Genomic DNA, 19283 nt, shown 5'->3' on the forward strand with positions numbered 1-19283 from the left:
TTTAGTTTTTGTATTTTAATCTTAAATCTACTAATATCTAACATACTTTTTATTGTTTTCCTTTAGCTTCACTTCCTTTTCTTTAAGTTGTTTTCCAGAATCCACTTTGATCAACTTTACATCAACTCCTTCACCCACTCTCTAAAATATACTCTTCCCGTATATCTCTTTAATACGTGTTCTTATTTCTCCCCTATTCTTTTGTTGTTAATGCCTAATTATCATAATACGCAAAAGAAACACAAGAAAAAAAACTGAAATTCGTCATATTATTGTGTAATGCATGACTGGTTTTTAACATGACGCATTGTAGAGAAGTGAGGAGGAAGTATCGATTCTGAAGTGTTAGCACACAGAATAACGTATTTAAAATCCAATAATAAAAGAAAGCACTTCTGGAAAAGTTCACTGTTCTTGTTCAGAAAAATAACAGTAGAGGTTTCAAACAGATTTATACCACTGACCAGTTGTGAAGGTGGGGTAAAGAAGCCACCATAATTTTGATTTGATTTGATTAATTTTGACAGTTTTCACCAGTCAAGATGGTTGTCATGAAAAAAGCACAAACTTTAAAAATGTATGATTTTATTATAAATGTAATGTTTAATTAGCACAATCATTGGACATATATTTTTTTAAGTATTGAAATAATGCATTTCTTCTGGTCAAATCCCCGTCACACCAAACGTGTGGTCATTATTATGTGACGTTCAATTCTAATATTCTTTGGTAAAAAAGTAGCTCAAACATTGGCGGTGGGTGGCGATAACTAGCTGCCTTCCCTATAATTTTACACTGCTAAATTAGGGACGGCTAACGCAGATAGCCCTCATGTAGCTTTACGCGAAACTAAAACAACAACAACAACCAAACCTTTGTTAACTATATACAAATCGATAGCTAAAATTTACATTTTCGTAAATTGAGATATTTATACAAAGACGTAGGTTACAATAAACATGATACAAAAAGAATTATCTAAAGAAACACCTTAAAAACATTTCTATTAAACCTGTTTCAGTGGTATCATTGAGTCAAAGCTTGTTTCTAAGCATAAAGCACTGTCTGTGAGGTGTCCACTACGCGATAGATAGCTGATTATCGATGTTTTAATCCCTCAGACTTACCGCTAAGCCATCACGAAGTTTTAGATCCAAGAAATAATAACTTGGAAACAATGAATAGGGTAAAGTATAAGAGTCGACAATTAAGTTAGCTCTGCTACAAGTTTTTTCAGGTGGTCAGTGTTGTTCTCGGAATTAGAATAACTTTGGACTGTAATTGGTCTTTATGCCTGTTGTGGTCAGAGCATTGATAGCCCTGTAAGTCGCTTTGTGCTTAATTAAAACCAACTAACCTTCTTTAGCAATGCCCTTACGTTGCTCAGCAGTAACTTTAAGAGCTTGTCGTGTTAAAATTCGAGGTTCTATCCCGCTGATGAGTACAACATGATACATTACACGTGGTCAAATATATCAATCAAAAGGGTTTGACCTCCCAAGTCGAAAGTGTAATTAGATCTGAAATAGGGCAAGAGATGGCGGGACTATGAGTTAAAAGTTTGTACCTGAAAAAGAAACAACAAAACAAAACAAACTCAGATCCGTTCTGTAAGCCTCTCAGACGCAAGTAATAATATTTTAAAGCAATGAAGTGTCGGCACAGAAGGAATCTACGTCACCACAGAGAGTATATGTAAAAACATTTATGTATTTAGTTCACATTGTTCACAAAGCATGCTATACATATACTCGTAGACATTGAGTAAGTGACTTGATGGATACTCGTATAAAAAATATTGTTAAACCATTTGGATCCAAGAGACATAAGATTTCAAAGAAAGCAGTCTTTATTGTCTTCTAGGGAACTGAAAAAGCTTGCGTAAGAAAAGAATTTTCTAAACAGCAGCGGGCTGCAAAACCAAATGTCAAAGTGATGAAGCTAACGGCCATATCTCCTGGTCTTTAAATTCATAAAGGCTTACAAGCCAAAATTTCTTTGATGAAGCTGACTGCCATATCTCCTGGTCTTTAAATTCATAAAGGCTTACAAGCAAAAATTTCTTATGCTGTCAGACAGAAATCAAAATCACGAGAGGGATAATTGAAGAAACCTCAATCACAGAACCACCATTAAACTCCAGTGGACTTTCGTTCTTATGTTCTACTTAAAGATGTCTTGGAAGCAATGTTCACATACAGTGAATGTTAAGAATAACGTCTGTTGAGATATGTTACATACGTTATTGTTGTTTCTTCCTCTTCGTAAGTTTGTTACAAAGGAAACAGCGGTGGGCAGTGGTGTGTAGTCTTGGCTACAAGACTTACCATGCTCAACGAAGAACAGTGAAGGACCTGAAATATCTTTCTTATACAATAGAAATAAGCATAGCATTAAATGAAACAGAAAGAAAACTTACCTTAAGTTTGTCTTGCCTAAATCAAATTCTTCAAATACAAGTTTAATGAGGTAATTCTTCTCAGAGATGAAAGTGTACAGGAGGCAGTTTATGTTATCGTCGTAAGGAACTGGCCAGTTAGGGGATTTGAAGACACCGTATTCCTTTCCGTAAGTGCTGTCGAACACGATACACTTGCAGTCTGTAAAATAAAAAAGCATACATAACAGTTAAAAAAAACAGTGTTGTTGATTTGTTTTTGTCAAAATATATGCTTATTTAAACAATAGCATTGAAATGACGTTTTTATAACAAAAGACTCTATCGCAGGGTTTGTCACTTCCAAAACACACCATTCTTTCCTGTAGTCTCTTCATAACCTGTATAGTATACGAGAGAGATGGCATCATAGCGCCTGTTTCAACAGTATATTCGCACATAGGCATCCTTATGTGTGGACATAAATAGCCCTTTCTTACTCTAGGTGCCCCAGATATGTGACAATTGAACAGATATGTCACGGAAGCAATTGTATTAAATATTACCAAACACCACGTTCTCCTTATCACAGCTGTGCGCGAAACGTTGTACGTCTCTTTTTTTTTCTTTTTAATGCTAATAAGTACAGCGTATAAAAATAATTTTCTGCTGAATCACAGATCGTACATAACGCTAAGCAATAGAGCAATATGAAAATGTAGTTCTGATACGTTTCTTTCCCCGCGACTTTATACAGATTTTCATGTATTCTAAATTGCATATTTAGAATCGTTTTAATATATGCTATTAAACTCTTGGTTTAACTCTTTAGCTCTTTGTAGAATAAATTAATTGCTTTGACATTCTACTAAGAACGACTAACGAACTAAAACTAGAAGAAACTAAAGTGTTTTGAAATGATTGATATTCCCTGTTTTTTCTAATAATGAAGGAAGGTCCACCTTTAAAAAAGGCTTGAATTGTGAGGTTTCTTTAATATTGATCTAACCAGTTTGTTATCGTGCTTGATTTTTTGTATGGTTCACAAATAAACAAGAATAACAGTTATGATTTTACTAAATGTAAAATACTTTGTTTGTCGGTATTAAAACATGTATATTTGCTAAACTGTCTGAAATTTAAGAAAGGAAAGACAATTTCACATTCTTTAAGACGCAAGTAGCCTAATTGCTTTGCGTCAATGAACGTCAACCAACTTTTCTCAAAAACAGCCATAAAATGTTTTGGTAACTAACTTTTCAAACTTCATTTGGAACAAGAGCATATTACTTGCTTTAGTGAGCTACTAGTTGAGTACTTGACTGTGGAAAGAAATATCTTGATGCAAAATAGTAAATAGGCTACATGTGCTGTTCCCACTAAGGGTTTTGAAACCGGATTCTAGCGTTGTACGTCTGCAGATAGATATTAGAATATCCTGGAAGTGTGTTTTTAACAAATTAGTTTTAAATAGTTAATTCTACAATTATTATTCTAACCATCATTCAATGTTATTTGTCGAGTTTTTTATAAAGAAAACTTCTGAGCCTAGGGTTTGTGTGTTCTTTTTTTTTTTTATAACAAAGCCATATCGGGCTACCTACGGAGCCCACCGATAGAAATCCAACCTCTGATTTTAGCGTTGTAAATCTGGAGACATACCGCTGTACTAGCGAGGGTCCTTAAAAATGTTTCGTTTATCTAGAACTTGTCAGAAATACTTCATTTTGTTCCATTTGATTGGTTACTTTAAATAAAGTCGGTCGTACAGTAGCGTCCGATATTGATTCTAGTATCTAGTATAAAACTTTGGATTGTTCAGTGATAACTTAAAACATCGTGTTCTAACGGAAGAAGTTATACATGATCTGTTATATGTATTTTAACAAACCAAAGGTTTTTATAAATATATATACATATTTATCTTTCTGTAGAATATTAATACTGATAGAGTTAAGCAAATTAAAACAAAATCATAAAGAAAAACTGTGTTAAAAGGAGCAATTATGTTTTTTGAATTTATTTTTTGAATTTCGCGCAAAGCTACTCGAGGGCTAACTGCGCTAGCCATCTCTAATTTAGCAGGGGCTAGAGGGAAGGCCGCTAGTCATCACCACCTACCGCCAACTCATGGGCTACTCTTTTACCAACGAATAGTGGGATTGACCGTCATATTATTACGCCCTCACGGCCGGGAGGGCGAGCATGTTTAGTGCAACCGAGATTCGAACCCGCGACCGTCGGATTACGAGTCGAACACCTTACCCATGCCGGACCAAAGAGCGAATATAAACCTCTGAGTAATTATATTTGTTATGCTAATGCTTGGAGAATGAACCAACGGAAATTAGTATACACTCTATAAACAAGACTGTTGTATTGTTATTACTAACGATTATGATTTATAATGTTTAAAAAATACAAACATATTGAATACTCAATCTAAATAAGCACTTTTGAAAGGCAATCCCTGCTAATTCAGACAAGCAGCATGAGCCAATCATGCTCCACTCATTTCCGACTCAAAGTCCAATAGTGTGACCATGCTCACTTCCGGATCACATTGAACTGACAGGAAAATCAGTGAGCACCCCTTTAATTTGTAGTTAATGTTCAATTTTTCAAGATGACGATAATAGAAGGTAGAAACAATATAATAAATATTAACGCAACCTTGCATAGGTAAGTTAAAGTAATTAGGCTACACGCTAAGCCTAACGCTAATAGTGCTACATTTGTGGGGAAAAAAAAGATATGCAAAAAAATCACATTCCATTTTGGTTCACTAAGCAGCCTTTCAAGTGTGACACCGAAGCAAGGTGAATGGCTCACACTTGTTACCTTAGCTACTCAACAAGCCTCAAAACGCTAGGTGAAGACTGACAAAAAATGTTGTTAAAAAAGATTGTCACAAATATTCATTATCAGTGAATGATGGCACAAGTAACGTTCGTTAGTGAAAGCTGTTATAATGTCTTTAGGAAATATTGTTAGAAGCTCGTAGCGTATTAACGTATCCAGGGAAGAGGTTCTGGTTAACTGGAGATCCATATCCTCTCTCTTCCTCTTTTTTGTTTAGCAATAGTATATGGTATACTGATATTTAGTTTTCAAGTTTTTAACTTTGTTTTAATACAGTACCACTAAAATGCTACTTTTAAGTTGATCTTTCTTTGAAAAGTAAAGATAGCGATTCATTTCTTTAATTTCTTGTAATATTTATTTCAGTATTTACATGAAATCTCTACTTGTTTACGAGTCATTAACGTCCACGTTAATAATCTTGGATGCGCCACTTGAAACATCCATCTTTAGTGAAAGTTAAAATACAACAACAATTTTTAATGAAGGTTTCCATGAAAGTAAAATTATTTGGAATATTTATAAAATAATATTCATTAGGGAAGACTGTTACAAACCACGGCAGTTAAACAAAGGGAAGATTGTTAACTAAATAAAAAAACCTAGCATAAGGTGAAAAGAAGAAAAGAAACTTTAAAAAACACAGTCGTTACAGAATAATGCTGTAATATATTATTGTTAGATAGAACCTACGTAGAATTGATTTAGGGGACTGTCATAAATAACTGTTGTTGTGCAAATTCCCTCGTAAGCAACAGTCATTACAGTAAGAAAACCCATAATAAATTCTCGTTAGGGAAGACAAATTGTAACTAAAATAAAATAAACATTTCAGAAGACGATCAGTGGGAGCTTCCCGTAATGTGCCTGCTGTAGCACTGTAAAAGTAATGCAAGCGTGTAATAATATTGTAAATAGAGAGCACATAGTGGTTTATTTTCATTAGTTTCTACTCAGTATTTTACAGATCTGACACTGTTACCAGAGTTGACTTTCTATATTTTATAAATGACTTTCCAGTTATGGTATCTTGGCGTCAAAGAATAAGTGTTTGATCTGTTACTAAACACTGGTATGATCTGTTTTGTGCAAAGAAGCAGGGACATAAGTTGATTCTACGCCGAAAATGACTATAACATCTCAGTAAGTCTGGCGATCTTTTAAAACATAGGGGAGATCTGCGGTTCTCTATCATATCTGTGTAATAAACAATTGTTAGAATCAAAATATTCGGTATCGTTCAACAGTAAGGAATGTAAGAATAACAAAGGTAAGAAATCTGCTGATTGAAGTTGAGAGAAAACAAATTTGTGAACAAACGAACAGAAAATAATGTGTATTTTACCTGCAGAAACAGCAGTGACAAGATTATAATGCGATGAGAGAAGGCTTAGAAGTTCGGTTAGGAATAGTACTGGCTGTGACAAAATCTGGTAGGAAAGAAATAAAAAAACAAAATAAACACAAGATCTTAAACATAACATAGCTCTTAAACATAACATTGCTCTCATGAACGTAAGATGCATAAAGACTTTCTTAACAAATAATAGTTTAGTTTTACATATAGTTGTGAATAATAAAGAGTTTGATTTTTGTGGAAATAAATGACCATTTACTCCAGAACAATTACTTATTTATTGCCTAACATGTTTACCACGATAATGTTCCATTCACTCATTCAAAGATAATAAGATACACACACAGAGAGAGAGAAAAAAAGAGATGTGTAGATATTTGAAAACAAGACAGCTAAATTTCTCTTTACAAAGTAAAATACATTCACTAGCACTGTATCTCAGAACGACTGGTTAACCTGAAGATGACCTAGCAAGGTTAAAACGTCGTTCTCTCTCTATCAATAAAAGTGTTAATACCTATACTAGCCGTTCTGAGATACATTTTTATTTCAAGTGGGTTTTGTATCATCAAGGATTCACCAAACTTAAAATCGTTGTTTTAAAAATTTCTGGAAGTAAAATGATAAAAAACATAGATCAATCTTTAAAAAATGTATAGTGGTAAAGAAAAAAATGTGGATCGTAACATAATCACTAAAAAAGGAAATCAAATCCTATGTATGCAAATCAATCTCAGCTACTATGCAATTAATACGAAGCTAAACATATTTTGAAAAGAAAAAAATCACAAGTATTTTAGGTATTTTCTATTTGTGTTATATTTTAACACTTATTGTTAATATTAAATACACACATTTACTTGTATTAAACTACAAATATGAGCAGTACAAAACTGAAATCACCTTGTACGAAACATGAATTCGAAAGATGCAAAAGGAAGAAAAGACGTAATATGAATCGTTATTGAATAAAGTGACGTAAAAACCTGTGCAACATTAAAAGAAAGTGAGACCTTAAGCGTGTATATATATATATATATATAGCATTTATTACGATATAAGAGATAAAAACTCTCTGATGAATTCGCTTAAAATGTGTAATAGCATAAAACTTCAGAGTTTATTTTAATACCAACTGAAATAATTGTTTTTCTGAATAACTCCTCATACCAACGTAGTTCGTTTCACTCTACGCTAACATTTTGGAAAGTTTTAATTGTTATATGCTCTTTTGTGCTGGACATCGTAAATTAGACGCCATAATACTACATGCTTAATTTTTGTTAAAGCTCTAAGAGATTCATTTTCATAAAGTCTTCATCAATGATTCTTTTGATACATTTATATATATCTCAAGAGACTCTTTCTGTCTTACAGTTTAGTAGTTCACCGACCTTCTTTCTTCTTGTTCCCATGGTCTTGCCTTGGAGTCTTTTGAAGCTGTTTAAACGATCTCGAAGATAACATGGACAGAAGTTCCGTTATTCAGATCTTTCAGCTGTTCCCTTTATATAATCTAAAAGTGTTAATGCTGAATAGAGAAAAAAAAAGACAAAGCTTCATGGTGAATATATGCACTATTTTCTTCGTAGGAGTTCATGGACATTTCTAGTTACATCTTTATTCGTTTGCATAAATTCAGAAACACAAAACATATGATGCAGTTAAGTGCTCTTGGCAATTGAGATCTAAGGTTTTTAATGGGCTTTTCTCTCGTTAAATAAGTTCCCTTTTTATACTTATAATGGAAGAAACTATCATTAGGAAGGATATTGTTCAACATACTGTGTTAGTTCGGTTAACACATCCTGATTTTACATGAACCACAAACTATCATCTAAATAATGTTTCTCTGTGTTTTTTATGTTATCAAGAAGTATTTATGAAGGATAGGCATGATCACCCTTCGCATCCTTGGGAAAATTGAATCATCCAAGATGGCTGCCGCGACACATAAGTGTAATCTCTTGGCTTTATTATAGGTCATAACAGTGCCTTTGATGTCTATGACTAGATTTGTTGAATCAGCGAAATCACTTCTCACGTCATCTAATTTATAGCTGTAATTCTTTTAAAACCAAATCCAACATAGCCACCAAGACGACTGCTGTCAATGCACAAACTGTGATTACCTTCTGTAGCAGCTGTCATAACAATTATGGTCTATGGATAAATTTTCGGAGTCACAGAATTCATATTCCACTTTGCGTGACTATTAGATCTATTATTTAAACCATAATCCTAGAAAATTGTTTTTACCAGAGTATAAGCTAAAATATTGTGATTAAAATTAAATATATCCTTAAAGTATTAATTTAATGAAATATTATATATTTTCTTTTCAGGTCATCAAAAGTTACGTGACTTTTTTTTCAAAAAATCATTGACTGTTGCAACATTAGGTTAAAACGATGTTTGACTGTTTCTCTAAGTGTAAACTTTCATTTGACAGCTAACTTCTTCTGACACACATAACATACTCAAGGTTATTCTTTCAAGTGAATTTTAATCTGAAGACTTACGTGTTGTGGTTAATAAACAGTTGAATGAAGACAGGAATTTGACTGCTAAACGTCATGGAAATTGTGTCATCTCATATACATCAAGTTTATACATTAATTACTATTTGTAATGACAAGTCCGGGCACCATCTTTAAGTGAGCTCCAAGATAAAAACCATCGCAACGATATATACTGCCGCTGTTTTCCAAGAGAGAATCAGGTGTAATGGATCGAGATCCTCAACATCCTAGTTGCTGGCTTGAAGTCAATCTTTGTAGACTGTGATGTTGTCAAGAAAATGTTGAAAGTTACTTTAAAAGTACATGATAATTGGAGAAATTAATGGCCCAGTAAAATACAAGTACCAGAAGGCTTCTATCAACGATCTGCATGTTTTTGATTCATGTTGTTATGCATACTGTAAAAATAATTTCGTAATCCAACTTTCTATACAGGCAGTAAAAGAAAATAAACAATCACGAAACAAAGACTCTGCATTTGAAACCACAGTAAAGGTCGTGAATTCTGATCTGTCATATATATGGCTTTTAATAGAGATTTACATCTCTACCTAACCCGTAGTGCAACATTCCTCTCCTGTTGTAGTCTTTTGCAAAGGTTGTCAGAATACTCTAACGAAAAGTTTCAGGTTTTGTCAGTAACAAAGTCATAGTTTTAACTAATATAGAAGCTAAGAGTTATGGCAATCTGACCCGGCATGGCCAGGTGGGTTAAGGCGTTCGACTCGTAATCCGAGGTTCGAAGGTTCGAATCCCCGTTACACCAAACATGTTTGCCTTTTCAACCGTGGGGGCGTTATAATGTGACGGTCATCCCACTATTAGTTGGTAAAAGAGTAGCCCAAGAGTTGGCGGTGGGTGGTGATGACTAGCTGCCTTCCCTTTAGTCTTACACTGCTAAATTAGGGACGGCTAACGCAGATAGCCCTCGAGTAGCTTTGCGCGAAATTCAAAACAAAACAAACAAACTAAGCTGATATAACTTAGTAAGACATAAAGCATCAGAAAATTGTAGTTTAACTGATAAAAATTAAAAGAATTAATAAGTTTAAAAGCTGAATATACTGGAGATTACTTTTGTAATTATAAAGAACAGAATTGGGTAAAGTATTCTTAAAGAAGAGAGATTTTGCACGTGCCCCCGTCGTTTTATATGATTAAATGGAATATGACTTGCGCTTAAGCCTTGACATAACTAGGATTTAATCATCCAAGGAGAATAGAAATACGTAAACGTCATATTTTCAAATGAGAAGCGAGCTTACAGTTTACGATGGTTTAATCCTCGACTACGGTAGTGCTGTTGATAAAAAATAACTCATATAAAACGTTTCAATCAAACACGGCGTATAAACAGTACTAAGTTATTGTTAGTCATAATGATTAAGCCAGATCACAAAGAATTTAAATATATTTTACAATTTATGTCATGAAACATTTATAAAGCTATCTCATTCTAAATTATTTTTGTTTTTCCACTAGATATATCTTCTTGGGTTATATAAGCTGCGTTCAAAACTCTCGATGATAGAATACACGTAAAATAAAATTCGAATGAAAATAACGCAGTACAATAAATTCGATTACATAATTTTGCTTTTAATAATTAAGTACTTTTCTCAACAATGATAAGTATTAGAGGTAGAGTCCCGTTGCCGTAAAGATATGCTTTGCAATTTTGGGTGCACTATAGTTTTTACGGTCGTACAAGATTAGCCCAAAAGATGGCCGTGGTTGCTGTTGACTTCTTTGTAATCTTCTAGATCAACATCAAAGATGACTATGTGTAGATGTATGTTAACGCATATTTGTGAGGACAATTAAAACAACAACAACAAAACAGATCATTATTACTAGTACAAATACGAAATTAATTACATTTCATATACTTTGGGTTGACTTATTCAGTAAGTTACATTACCGGTAAATATATTCATCGTACCAGAATATTTGTTTGCTTGTAATTAAGCATAAAGCTACACAGTGAGCTATCTGTACTCTACCCACCACGGGTATCGAAACCCAAATTCTAGTATCGTAAGTCCGCCGACATACCGTTATGCTACTGGGAGGCCGTTGCGGAAGCTAGGGACTATTTCATTCTAAGTTAACCCTATAATTACTAGCCACACAAAATTATTATTTGAAATTACAAAAAAAAATAAATAAATGTTCACGTTAATTCAGCTAGCAAACAGGGCTTTTGCTTGCGTACACTTATTTTTCATTTGGAAGTTTAAAAATTCACAGGAAAAAATTATGCAAGAACATGCAACAGATTAGTCAATCTTTCACTAATGAGCAAGTTTCATTGATAATAGACACGAACGCGTATTAGTATAATCTAATGCATAAAATCCCCAATATGAATATAAAAAAGAGTAATTATGCAATTAAAAATCACGTAAGAGAATATTGGAAGTGTTATGTAAGGTAATTAATATTTATTGATCAGATGAAGCTCGGTGTTCCATCGATCAAATATTTTGTTAATGTGACATTTTTATTAACTTTTATTTTATTTTATTATGGACGAAACTGGAAAAAAAGTCCTCTATTATTATTAGTTTTACATTGTTCTTAGTAAAAATAAATACTATAGCTGTTACTTTTTCTGTTAAATTGTTAAAAGAAAACGTTTTTCAATAGTCCGTCATTACTGAGTCGAGTATAACATGCTGGAAAGTAGGTTTGTACAGTCATTACGAATATCCAAAGAGAAGTTTACCAAAAGAACGATTTTATTTCTTGGTTTTCAGTCCTTTAGATCAGGCGGTAAACCGTTTAAACAAGCTGTGACCAATCTATTGACTTGATGGAAATATCAATAGAACCTAGTGATAAATCGATCTAATAGGGAATATTTGTGAGGGTTTCATGGTAAAGCAATATTTTTTTCTTTTAAAACCATCAAAGCTAGAAAGTATCTTGTTTCTTTTTGCTTTTCTCTATTTGTTTATGCCCATCTCTCTCTTCTATCTACTTTTCTGAATGTTTGTTTCGATTTTTGTTTTTATAATTCTATATATCCATCTATTTATTTGTGTGTCTATCTGCTTATCTATAAGACAGAGTAACACCAACAGATGCTCAGTAGAACTTTGTAATGATGTTTTTATCTCCAAACTTGGATAAATGTGCTTCTCACTATCTAAGCTCTCAGTTGAAGGAACAACTTCACTAGTTAGTTCTGAGGGCACAGTGTTTGCAATATAATGATGCAATTATCGAATTTATACCCCTGTGTTGCAATCAGCAGTTCATCATGAATCCAATTTAATGTTACAGATCACGCTATTCTTGGTGGAGAAAAGAAAAAAAATAACGCTCTGAAAATAGCTTCAGTTATTGAATCGCTGACCAATTGGTGATAGAATAAAAAAAATGGAATTTTAGGTATTGGACATGAGGAGATTTGAAAAAAAGAAGAGGGAGGCGACTAGTTCTACAAATATACAAACTGCATGAAATTAACCGATTCATTTAGTAATTTAAAGAATATGATTAATTATCCTTCGTTTTCGTTAATTCAGTTTCATAGATTGAACCAAAATGTTTACACTTCAATTCAAGTTGAAATCAACAAAATGTGGGTTTGATTTATTAAGTTTTGTAATGAACATCATCATATTTCCCAGAAACTAAATCCAAATGTTTTCACCTGCCGATGGTTTGTATTTGTATTCAAGTAACTCCAAGAGGCACTGAAAGAAAAAGATAAGTGATAAAAACAAGAATAAACTATGTAAAAAAATAGCGTAACATAAATCAAACAAATAAAGACAGAATAAACCTATATTTGTTACAAGAAATGAAGTTTACGTTTGAGGCTAAGCTTATAACCAACACAGATATTTAGAGAAGTTAAAAAACCTAAAATCTAAATTTACAACTTAGTTTAGAGTTTAGCTTAATATGTATTTATTAATGCATCACAGATAAATAAATTAAAGTTATGATTTACGCAACAACTAGAAATCCAAAAAATAATATCGTAAAAGATGGAAAGTACGTATTATGAAAAAAAACTCATATGATGAAAATAGACCTGGCATGGCCAAGCGTGTTAAGGCGTGCGACTCGTAATCTGAGGGTCGCATGTTCTCATCCCCGTCGCGCCAAACATGCTCGCCCTTTCAGCCGTGGGGGCGTTATAATGTGACGGTCAATCCCACTATTCGTTGGTAAAAGAGTAGCCCAAGAGTTGGCGGTGGGTAGTGATGACTAGCTGCCTTCCCTATAGTCTTACACTGCTAAATTAGGGACGGCTAGCACAGATAGCCCTCGAGTAGCTTTGTGCGAAATTCAAAAAACAAACAAACAAACAACATGATGAAAACTTCACAGATACTTATAAAAAAGTATTTTTATGTTATCGCTTTTATACGTAACCCGAAACGTTGTATGTAGTAAACTGATAATATGTATATACAAAAAAGAAATATATATTTTATAACTATCAGTGAAGTATTTTTATCAAACACATGACAATTGTTCCACTCTTCGATTAATTTCACTTGCAGGTTTGCTTTCTCTCTTCTTGATGAGTCATTTATTTTTTTATTACAAATCAATATATACACTTTAACGTTGGTTGTCGTTTCTTTTTTTGTTGTTACCCGGAGTGAAATATCTGTAAGTGTTATGTCGCTAAAAAATTTTATAAACAATTAATATGTAAGAAGAATCTAGCACTTCAATGATTCAAGAGTAAGCTTGAGGGTTTATAATGCTAGAAATTGTGTTCGATACCCAACGTAAACACAGTGCCGATAGCTCATTGAGTAACTCTACACTTAAAAACAAAAAAAAAATTGAAACCAATAAATCTTTTAATCAATTGGCATCCGATTATTTGTGGCTAGGTGGTAAAGGCACTTCACTCATAATCCGAGAATCGCGGGTTCAAATTCCCGTTATACCAAACATATTTGTCCTTTCAACCGTGAGGGCGTTATACACTGCTGGCCAAAATCTTAAGGCCAATGAACATAAAGAAAAAATATTTATTTTGCATTGTTAGACTCAACCACTTATTTGAGTAGAGCTTTGAAAGATAAAAATAAATAACCTTTTTAACATTTAATAGGGAAAATGTGAACACTATGAAATTCGCCTAAATACTAGCTGATCAAAAGCTTAAGACCATACTGAAACGAGGCGTTAATCGGTAAACACGTAACGAAATTTAGTCATTTGTGTTCAAGCATTAGCGTTGTCAACATCTCCTACTGACATCTCTTGTGTTACATTGGGTAAAAACATGGCAAAGGCTAAAACGTTGACAGAGTTTGAACGTGGCAGAATTGTCGAGCTGTAAAAGCAAAGTCTTTCTCAACGTGTCATCGCTGGTGAGATTGGGCATAGTAAAACTGCTGTTACAAATTTCTTAAAAGGCCCTGAGGGATACGGAAAGAAAATTTCAAGTTGTCGGCCAAAGAAAATTTCGCCGGCGTTGAGCAAAAGGATTCGACGCGTTGTCCGGCAAGACACTAGCCGATCGTTGAACCAGATTAAGGCCCTTACGGACGCATAATGTAGCTCATAAACAAAACGACGGCATCTACGATAAAAAGGTTTTAAAACCGTAAACGTCTTCAAATGCCACGCCTCTTTCCACGCCACGAAACAGCTCGGTTTAAATTTGCTGAGAAGCACCAAACATGGAACGTAGAAAAATGGACGAAGGTTTTGTTCTCTGATGAGAAAAAATTGAATCTGGATGGTTTAGATGGCTTTCAACGTTACTGGCACTATAAAGATATTCCACCGGAGACATTTTCTACACGACAGAGTGGAGGAAGTTCCATTATGATCTGGGATGCTTTTTCCTTCCATGGAACAATGGAGCTTTAGGTTATACAGGGGCGTAAAACAGCAGCTGGCTATATTGATATGTTGGAGAGAGCATCCTTATTGACTGAAGGCTCTCGCTTGTGTGGAAATGACTGGAACTTTCAGCAGGATAAAGCTGCAATCCACAATGCCCGCAGGACAAAGGACTTTTTCATTGCGAATAACGTGATTCTTTTGGACCATCCAGCGTGTTCGCCGGAACTGAACCCCATTGAAAATGTTTGTGGGTGGATGGCAAGGAAAGTCTATAGAAATGGGCGTCAATTCCACACAGTGCATGATCTTCGTAAAGCCATCTTCACCACTTGTAATGACATTCCAGCCAGCCTTCTGCAAATGCATCTATCGACCATGCCAAAGTGAATATTTGAAGTTATTCGCAATGACGGCCGTGTAACTCACAACTGAGACCTCTTGTTGGGCATTTCCTACCCAATTAAAGACTTCTTTTTGGTATGGTCTTAAACTTTTCACAAGCTAGAATTTAGGCTTATTTCATAGTGTTCACATTTTTTCTATTAAATGCTAAAAAAGCTTTTTTATTTTCCCTTTTCTTATTGTCATCTTTCGAAGCTCTACTGAAATAAGTGGTTGAGTCTAACGACGCAAAATGGATATTTTTTATGTTTATTGGCCTTAAGATTTTGGCCAGCAGTGTATGTGATGGTCAATTAGTGTGTTTTATGCACTTGTAGGAAAGATAGTAATAAGGGTGTTCAATTTATATGTAGAGATTACAGGTTGTAGGAAAAGCTGGAGGTTATCCTAACTAAAGTTGAGGAAATAGCTAAAGAGAAGTATAAACTATAAGAAAGGAGAAAGGGGTTTCAAGAAGAACGTAAGTTTTTACGTTCAAGGGGGATATCAGATAAGATTAATAATAACTTTCAGGAAGTTTGAACGGGTATTATTAGGGTTAAAAGTGGTGAGCTTAATTGTAAAGTCCCTATTCTGGTGAGCAACAGATTTCAGTCATTGGCTTATGTAGACGAGGAACTATTGTGAGGAGGAAGAGTGAAAGGAATAGAGAAAGATGTGTATTATGAATTTAAGAAAGCTACATTTACTGGTGATTCTTTGACATCACAAATAGATAGAATAGTCTATGGAGTAAGTAGGGACATAGACGGAAAATTTAACTTACACAGCAAGCGACATAATGAAGAAAATTGGCAACACTCTAGTTTTTGTTATAGAGAAGAATAACTCAGTGAAGCTAATTAATAATTACAAGGGGTTGATAAAAGTATTTAAATATAAAGACCACAAAAATCATTGTGTCAGGGATACTGTCAAGAATTAATTGTGGATATGAAATTTTGAGGAGGTGACTACGGCTAAGTACCAAGTTGATATTAATGTGTAAGGATGAGCAGGTTAGCTGGTTGGACTTTGATGATTTACACATAATTAGGAAAGGGTCTGGCATGTTTGCAAGAGCTATTAACTTGGCTGTAAGGGAAGTTTTAAAATAAGACTAGATATTGATGATGTCAGAGATAAACTAAACGAAACAAAATTGAGATATAGTGGAAATTTAGCATAGAAAATTAGTATAAAAGTAGTTATAAAAATATGGTTAATTATTACTATGGTAATGCTAAAAGTATAAGAAATAAAGTGGATGACCAGGACACTGGTAAAAATAGGAGGCTTTGAAAAATGGAAATAAAAGAAACATAGTTAAATGTTGTAGATGGTTTGAATGGCAGAAATTTATCTAAAATACATGGTTTTAGATTATTTAATCGGGACAAAGTAGTAGGGGAAAGGTGGCTCTATATATAAAGCGTGAGTTATATCCTGTCGAAGATGAAAATATTAAAGATAATATCAAGAACACTGAATCCGTTTGAGTTTCTGTTAATGGAAATTAAGTGGAAAAGCTCTCAGTAGGAATTTGTTACAAACAGCCAGAAATAATCAGTTCATGAAACTGATGAAGTTAATGAGAAACTTTACAATGAGTTTTAGATTTTAGCTGTTAATGAAATCATAATTATGGGTGATTTTAATTTCAGAAATATCGATTGAGAAATGCTAGAGTCAAACCAGGAGGCGAAAAGGTTTCATGAAACTGTTCAAGATAGATTTCTTCACCAATTAATCAATGAACCTTGTAGAAATAATGCTCCTTTTCGTTTATATTTCACTTTTAATAAAGAAATGGTTGATATGGTGGAACTGTAGAACGCCTAGGTACAAGTGATAGTTGCTGTATTAGGTTCGATGTTTTGCTGCATGTGGAAATCAGGAGGAATAATATTTTGATTCGAAATTTTGAAAAAAAAAACATATCTCTATAGGTTTGGAGGATAAAGTAACTATTAGGATAGAAGAGTGGCTTGATGGAAAGAAGCAGGTTTTTTGAAATAGAGTTATTTCAAATTGGATTAATGTTGTAGATGATTTACCTTATGGCTAAGTCTTAGGATCGTTGCTATTTTTGACTTGCTTTAATCAATAAATTACTTAAATGTGCTGATGATGTCAATGATGGGTGATACTGGCTGTGAAGAAGAAGATGCAACTGCTTTACAAAAGGATTTAGGTCATTTAGTGAGTTGGGCAAATAAATGGCAGATGGGTTTTAATTATAACAAATGCAATATGTTGCATGTGGGTTATCATCATTCGATTTATAAATACAATTAGGAAGGGAACAACTTTATGAGTGTCATGAAAGAAACGGAGCACTTTGTAATGGTTGATCAGTGTCTTAAATCATCCAAGCAGTGTGCTGTTGCTAGTGGTAGTGGAAATAGTATTTTAGGATGTATCTACAGAAATACTGAATAAAAGTCTAAATAGGTTACAATTTTATTGTATAAGTCAATGGTTAGGCCACATTTGGAGTATTGTGTTTACTCTTGGGCTTCTTAGCTTAGGAAAAATATTAAATTGTTGAGAAAGGTTCAAAGGAGGTTTACCAGAATAGTGGCTGGAATGGAAGAGGTCGTATGAGGAGAAATTAAGATCTTTAAAATTATTTTCGCTTGAATAGAGAAGAGTTATAAGGAATCCTATTGAAGTGTTTAAGAATGTAAAACAGCGAGAAGTTTAGAACTAGGAACACAAATTTAGATTTAAAGAAAGTAGAAGCCGTCTTTAGCTAAGACCATTTTACATTTTAAATTGGGCTGTTGGCCTATGGAATGTGGTGCCTAAGGATGTTGTGGAAGCAGTAAATTTGAGTAAATGTAAAGGAAAGTTTGATAAATATATGAATGATAAGGGTTGCCTTTAAATGTTTTAACAGTTTTAGTTTGGCTTAGAGAATGGCACAGCCGAGATGGACTAATAGGTCTATTGTTGTTCCTAAATATTATGTGATGTTATTTATAATTTTTGTTTTGTAAATAAGTCAGTTTATGACGTACAAATAAAATAATCTTTGAGATTATGTTTTAAAATAACAAAAAGTAATTAAACCTAGAAACACACAGAAAACACTATCACCCCTCTCCCTTTCTGTTAGCTCAAACACACATATAATAGTGGTGCAAACATTAGGTCAAACAGTCAATGAATCTAAATCTTAAAACACAGGCGATACAGTTCCTTAAAGGTACAAACAAACATGAAACAAGATATTGTTGCTTGTCTCTGTAAGTTTAAATATTCAATAATAATATATAAACATTAAATTAAACAAATCAATAAATGTTTAACATAACTAAAAGCTTTAAAATTCATTTAATAAATATATGATTATTTTACTATTTTAATCATTTTCTAGGCCCGGCATGGCCAAGCATGTTAAGGCGTGCGACTCGTAATCTGAGGGTCACGTGTTCTCATCCCCGTCGCGCCAAACATGCTCGCCCTTTCAGCCGTGGGGGCGTTATAATGTTACGGTCAATCCCACTATTCGTTGGTAAAAGAGTAGCCCAAGAGTTGGTGGTGGGTGGTGATGACTAGCTGCCTTCCCTCTAGTCTTACACTGCTAAATTAGGGACGGTTAGCGCAAATAGCTCTCAAGTAGCTTTGTGTGAAATTCAAAAAAACAAACAAACAATTCATTTCAGATTTTCTTTTCATTAAACAAAATGTTGTTTTCTAATACATAATCAAACAGATTATTAAAGTAAGTGTTAAATAACAGTTAATTAAGCATTCATATTATTTTGTAATTACTTAAAACTGGAAAGTTAGAACAAGATCATTTAACGTAAACTTTCATCAGGGATAAACCTATGAACCTTAGAAACTAATGCCTGCTAGTGGTGTTTAACATTTCCTTATCTTCTCCGAGTCTTGTAAACCAAGTGATAATCCCACGTTAAGGAAGAGTGTAATGAGCTCTTAC

At 33.7% G+C, this 19283-nt stretch overlaps 1 protein-coding gene across 5 annotated transcripts in view; it reads right to left on the reverse strand.

Moving 5' to 3' along the window:
* Nucleotides 1-19283, reverse strand: part of LOC143229284 (suppressor of lurcher protein 1-like) — a 200675-nt gene that overhangs the window by 107820 nt on the left and 73572 nt on the right. For 4 of the 5 annotated variants that reach the window (XM_076461411.1, XM_076461410.1, XM_076461408.1 and 1 more), the window contains exons 2-4: nt 7991-8127; nt 6585-6669; nt 2420-2600 (exon numbers count right to left, since the gene is read on the reverse strand). In XM_076461411.1, the coding sequence (XP_076317526.1) occupies nt 2420-2600; nt 6585-6669; nt 7991-8011 (287 nt within the window). In that variant the 5' untranslated portion in view covers nt 8012-8127. The remainder of the gene's footprint in view (nt 1-2419; nt 2601-6584; nt 6670-7990; nt 8128-19283) is intronic. The other variant, XM_076461412.1, reaches the window with a different exon arrangement.

Source organism: Tachypleus tridentatus, chromosome 10 (genome assembly GCF_004210375.1).
Source record: "Tachypleus tridentatus isolate NWPU-2018 chromosome 10, ASM421037v1, whole genome shotgun sequence".
Taxonomy (NCBI): Eukaryota; Metazoa; Arthropoda; class Merostomata; order Xiphosura; family Limulidae; genus Tachypleus; species Tachypleus tridentatus.